The following is a 6,401-nucleotide window of genomic DNA, read 5'->3' on the forward strand; positions in this document are numbered from 1 at the left end:
CTTTCTCTCCTTCACGTTAGGCTCCTAAACTGCTGAAAAACTTTATACAGAATTTTAGGTCGGTTTGAAAAGAGAAGAAAAATAAGATTCCCGCTTGGCCTCCCTTCAACTTTGCTCACTTTCATGAATACTTTTCATTATCTATTTCTTCAAAAAGGGGAAAAAAAAATTGATTCTTTTCTTAGGAAAGGAAACAGAAACAAAGGGGAGAAAAGAAAAACAAAGCAAGAGGCAAATAAACCCATTGATGTTTCTAAAACTGTACATAGAACCCAATATGACGAGCCAAAGCCAACAATGATGCCACCTAAAGCTTCCTCCTCTCATTTCCCAGAGTAGACAGGGAAATTAATTACTGATAAAATTAATTACTGATAACCTTAAAAAAGGAAAAGGAAAGAATATTCAGCTCTGGTTTGAAGACCCTTTTATCAGAGGTTGAGAAGTTTTTCCCCATTCTTCAGGTGGGCTCTTCACCTCCATCAGCAGTGCCACCACTTCCTTCATGGTGGGCCGTTCCACTGGCGAAGAGTTCACGCAGAACATTGCTATCCCGAGTGTTTGAAGCATCTCTTGTATCATCTGGTCTGGTAATCCTTGGAGCTTTGAATCAAGTACTGATGCAGCTGGTTCAAAGCTGCCCATTTTCTTTTTCACCCACTCAACTATGTGTAGCCCGCCCCCAGCCTGGGGCTCAACCGCACTGCGCCCGCTTAGTATCTCCAGCAAAACCACTCCATAACTGTAAACATCGCTCTTTTCTGTTATGTTCATCGTGTATCCATACTCTGCAATCATTATAAAAGAAGTTTGAGACTTAGAACAAAGATTTCCATGCTAAGATGAACCACTGAAACTGCATAAAATGAATCAAGAATGCCGGTTCCCTTGGCAATGGAGATTAAAAGAAACTGAAATGTTATTAAGCTTAAAGAATAAATGGCTCAAGTAATAACAACAGGCACCTATGAGAAGCAATTCAGTTAACCATGCAAATTATGAACATAAAATGGTAAAATGCAGAAGAAGAGGCAATGCTTGGTTATAATTGCTTGCCTGGGGCAATATACCCATAAGACCCGGCTACTCTGGAAATCGCCTGGTGGTAATTTGGAGAGATCATCAGCTTTGCCAGTCCAAAATCTGCAAGATATGCTTCATACTTGGAGTCCAGAAGTATGTTATTGCACTTCACATCTCTGTGGAGTATTGTAGGTAAACAATCATGGTGAAGATAAGCAAGACCTTGTGCTGACCCAACTGCAATCTTGTACCTAATTTCCCAATCCAAGTTCCTATTCCCCTGCAGCAGCTGTTGCAGATTCCCATTGGAAATGTAGTTATAGAGAAGGAGCTTAACACACTTGTTGGAACAGTAACCTAGGAGCTTCACAATGTTCCGATGTCGAATGTGTCCAAGAATTTGAATTTCTGAGGCAAAAGAGTCCACTGGGTCTCCATCCTTCATCGTTTTCCAAAGCTTTTTCACTGCAATCAACTCCCCATTGGGCATTTCTGCCTTGTACACCACCCCAGAACACCCTTTTCCAATCACATTTTCATCTTTCAGGCAATCCAGGATGTTGTCAATTGTGAAATTTAGCTTTTGAAATGGAATGAATGTCCAAGGATATGAGAAATCTTCAGCCCCTGATGAGGAAGCTGATGTGCCTGAGGACTTCTCTACCATATACTTGTGATTCCTTGTTACTAGAATCCATGATGCAATAACTGACATGATCACAGAAGCCAGAATAACACAGATCAAAGCTGCAGTTTTAGCTGATTTCATCCCATTTCTTCGAGCCAGACCTGAAGAACAAGTATACCCGTCCACTGACTGACAAAGCCTAGGATTCTCAAGGTATGAGGTTGAAGATAGAGTTCTGAAGAATGTTGTTACAGGGATAGGACCTGAGAAGTTGTTGTAGGAGATATTGAGGGAAGTTAGACTTGTAAGCAACCCCAAAACTCCAATCTTTCCATAAAGCATATTCTGAGAAAGATCAAGCGATTGCAGCTGCGTCAAACCGGACATTGTCTCAGGGAGTTCTCCTGTAAACCCGTTGGAGCCCAAATCCAAACTGATGGTTAAACTTGTAATGTAGCCAATTTCAGGTGGAATTGGACCAGAGAGGCTGTTGAAGCTCAAATCAAGCAGGGTTAGCTTCTGCAAGTTCCGGATGGATTTGGGGATGGACCCAGTTAGTAGATTGTTGTTGAGGATGAGCTTGTTCAAGTAACTGAAGTTCCCAAAACTCCATGGAATTCCGCCTGTGAAGCTGTTTCGACTGAGATCAAGCTGCTCCAAATTCACCAGCTCCCCTAGTTGGGAGGGAATTTCCCCAGTTATGTAATTATTGTGCACATCCAGCAACTCAAGAACTGTGATGTTGGCAATCTCATGAGGGAGGCGACCAGAGAAATGGTTCATGTACAAGTCAAGAAAGACGAGGTTCTGCAATTGGCCTATCTCCTTGGGAATCTGGCCTGAAAGCTGGTTTTCCCCAAGCCTCAATCTCACTAAGGACTGACAATTCGAAACACTTCGTGGCAGTCGTCCTGATAATGAATTCCCAAGGAGCAGTAGCTTGCTTAGCTTCTTCAAACCGAAAATCTCTTCCGGGATTGACCCAGTGAGCTTGTTCCTCGAAAGGTCAAGTGCATAGAGCTCAGTACAGTTCCCAAAAGAGGATGGTATGGTTCCAGACACCAAATTACCCCACAAGAAGAAACTCTGCAGATATTTCAAGTAGCCAACCTGCCATGGAATTGGGCCAGATAGTTGGTTCTTATCAAGCTGAAGAGCGGTAAGACTTGTACAGTTGCTCAACTGCCATGGAATCAAACCAGTGAGCGAATTGTCCGACAGATGAAGCTGCTCAAGAACCACTAGCTTCCCCAAGTCTCCAGGGATTTCCCCGGAAAGTTCATTTGCAGAGGCGTCAAGGATAACAAGCGATGAACAATTGGAAAGGTCAGGTGGGATGGGTCCTGTGAGTGAATTACCCCACAGAAGCAAACTAGTAAGCTTCTGCAACCTGCCCAGCTGAGGAGGGATCGAACCAGTAAGCTTGTTCATATGCAGGTACAAGTTCCTGAGCTCTGAACACAGCCCAAGTTCAGGTGGAACTGACCCGAATACCTCAGTATCATAAAGGGCCAAAGTCTGGAGATTGATTAGGTTCCCAAATGTAGGCGGTATCACACCGGAAAGTCCAGTGGCTGCCGCACCAAACGTGGTGAGATTAGTAAGTAATCCTAACTGGGGTGGAATCTCTCCAGTCAGATAAGGGTTGCCCCCAATTCGAAACTGTTGGAGAGACACCAAAGAGCCTAATTGGAACGGTATGGACCCATTGAGAAGATTGTCTTGGAGACAAAGGACTTGCAATGAAGATAGGTTAGCAAGCTGCTGAGGTATGCTACCAGACAATCTATTGGAGTTCAAGAAGAGAAACTCAAGCGATGAGAGCCCTCCCAGTTGTGGAGGAATTGGACCAGAAAGAGAGTTAGAGGAGAGGTCTAGCAGGCGAAGATGAGAGAGTAGGCCAAAGGAAGGAGGAATTGTACCAGAGACATTGGTGGAGGAGAGGTTGAGGAGTTGCAGAAATGAGAGAGACGACAGTTGAGATGGCAATGAAGAGAGGTTGAGGAATGTGTTGGGTAGAGAGAGTGAGATAACCCTGTCTTGTGGAGAGCATGTAATGCCTTGCCATGCACATGGGGTCGAGCTTGATGGGTTCCATGAGGAGAGCACAGCCGATGATGACTTTGAAGAAGGGTCTGCAGCAGCAAGAAGAGAGAGAAGAGCCTGCCCATCAGGAGACAGAGAGGTGACCAGGGTTTGAGCCATGGTTGCCCAAAGGAAGAACAAGAAGAACAGTGGAGAGGATGTAAGAAAACAGGCTTTTTTCTCCATTTTTGGGCTCTGTGACAAAGATAGCAAATGGGTTTGAAGAATCAGAACTGGTGGTCCTATTAGCGGCTCTGCTATCGGTGGTGGTGGCGCTGAAAGTCCACTCTAGGAGACAACATGCATGTGAGGGAGGGTTTTGTGGAGGTGGGGATGCTTGAGTTTCACACTAGCTGTTGAACCCATGCATGTGAGCAAAAAAGATAGTGCTAGCTTCTCTTAAGTGGAAAACAGTACTGTTGAACACACACAAAGTTATTGCTCAAGAGTCTCAACTCCCTTACCGGAAAAAAGCCCTCCTGCTCCCTCAACCGCCGGATGTTGTGCTAGTGGAGGTGCTGCTAGTCAGTGGTCATACAATGGTGAAGATGACAACCTCAAACTCAAGCCCTTCTAGGGTTTACTCCATGAATGCTGGCCATCATATTCTGTGTCTCATCACTCCCATATGGTGGTGGTGGTGGTGGTGGTGAGTGGTGGCTGAGCAGCTTTGGTTTGAACTTTCAGGGAACTCTTGTACTTTCTACAAAAGAAGAGTTCAAAGGCCATTCATGCATTTAAATACCTCCAATTACCTTAGCCCAAAACTACCCTCATCATCCAATGGGATCATCAGCTCTCCTCCAGGGGCAGTGTTGTGATGTTGAACTCAAAAACAAGCTTAGGCTAATCAGCAGATGGGAAATAAAGGAAAGTGGGCAAATGGGTCGGATTCCAGTGGGTGGGTGGTGCCTAGGGAAGAGTAAGATTTGATGATATAGGAGTGAGGCAGCTTGGGAAATTGTGAAAGGTAAAGGGACTGGAGGAAGCAACCATTTCAATGTCTTTTCCTATATATATTATTGCCTGTTTACTACATAAACAATACACCATCTACCATTGTTTGTTTCTCATATAATTTATACATATGACCTAGGGTTTGGCCCTAAAATTTTGTCACCTCTTGTGAATTTTCCTATCAAAATCCCATTTTACTTCTTTCAAACGCCCAATTGCATAACATATATAGTAAAAGACACAATATTATGTACGGTCCAACCTTGTATTATCAAATGGGTTTTGTACTATGGCCTAAAATTATGTAACATTAACTATAGCCTATGTTTTCGAGTAGAGAAATGATAAATAAAGTTTGGAATTATTATCTTCTTGAGAGTGAAATGGTAAAAATGTGTAAGTAGAGATAGGGTTGGATTTGGTTTCCGAGGAGGAAGCGGTGGGTTTGTTTTGGGAGTGGTGGCAAAGGAAAATGCAGAGTCACATGAAAGAGAGGCTTGTAGGGTTATATAACATAAATTATATTAGGGCACATTTCACGATTAGGGTTTTATTAGGTTTTGACTCTCTTCACTATTCGGCCGCACCACATTTTATTTCATTTAATGAAACCTAAGCTGATTGGGGCACTCTTGGGTGCCACCTCATGGAGCTATTTTGTATGAAATGACCATTAGCACCCTAGCTGAACCAAAGCTCCAAGGGAAGTTTTGGAAACCCATTGGCCTGAAATTGTGTCTCGAGCATCAAAATTGTAGGGTGTGCAAATCACTTTGCTGTGACGTGAGCCAAGTAAAACCCTAATTACTGTAGTCAAAAGGGTGGATAAATGGGCTTGGATTTGGGCTTGGACAGATTCAAAGGCCTCATATAGTTTATTAGGGGGCTTCATTTTTCATCTCAATTTTACTTAATTAATTATACTTATACAATAATAATAATAATAATGATAATAATAATAATAATTGATTTTTAATTGAACCCACATAATATAAATACATCAAAATGAATAATGCAATCATTTTAACTTCATTAAGATATATATATATATATATATATATATATGTAAATTAAATTATTTTAATATGAATTTTAAGATAATAATTTAAAATTAGGTACCATGAAGTGCACTCATTGGGTCAAAGCAACCCCATCATGGGTTCAACCAAATGATGACCCCATTTAGTTTAAAGGATTATTGGCCAACCCCTTTACATATGTGTAACAATTTCTAAGTATTACACAAAATAAATAAATAAAAATAAAAATATAGATTGGGTTTTGCATTTCTTAAGGTTGACGTATCATTAATTCATGCATAGATGAATGTTGAATGTTGAAAAGAGGTTTACTCAAATAAATCAAAGATATGGCACATTCATAAAGGCACCCTTTCATGGATTACACAATCTCCTCACATGGATGAAAAAATTAAAAAATAAAAATGAAAGGAAATGTTTTTAATTTTATAAAAAAAATATAATGAAAGAAATTTTTTTCCCTATGTTCCCAAGAAAAAGTTCAAAAGAATATGATAGATTATGGGTTTTCATAAATAAATTATTTTTATTTTCAAAATATGCAACTTTTTTATTTTTTTATTTTTTATAAAAGTAAAATGAATTCTCTATTTCTTTACCAAACACACCCATCATTTTTCATGAATTTTCAATTTATAAATTAGTGTTCAAGTTGCAGTGGTCCAAAG

At 40.9% G+C, this 6,401-nt stretch overlaps 1 protein-coding gene across 1 annotated transcript; it reads right to left on the reverse strand.

Annotated features, from left to right (window-relative positions):
• Nucleotides 1-209: 209 nt before the first annotated feature.
• Nucleotides 210-4,080, reverse strand: LOC117906115 (probable LRR receptor-like serine/threonine-protein kinase At1g34110). The gene is made up of 2 exons (XM_034819070.1): nt 1,057-4,080; nt 210-788 (listed from the first exon to the last, which is right to left on the reverse strand). The coding sequence occupies exons 1-2, from the start codon at nt 3,920-3,922 to the stop codon at nt 406-408; spliced, it is 3,249 nt and encodes a 1,082-aa protein (XP_034674961.1). The 5' UTR covers nt 3,923-4,080; the 3' UTR covers nt 210-405.
• Nucleotides 4,081-6,401: the final 2,321 nt, after the last annotated feature.

Source organism: Vitis riparia, chromosome 18, assembly GCF_004353265.1.
Source record: "Vitis riparia cultivar Riparia Gloire de Montpellier isolate 1030 chromosome 18, EGFV_Vit.rip_1.0, whole genome shotgun sequence".
NCBI lineage: Eukaryota > Viridiplantae > Streptophyta > Magnoliopsida > Vitales > Vitaceae > Vitis > Vitis riparia.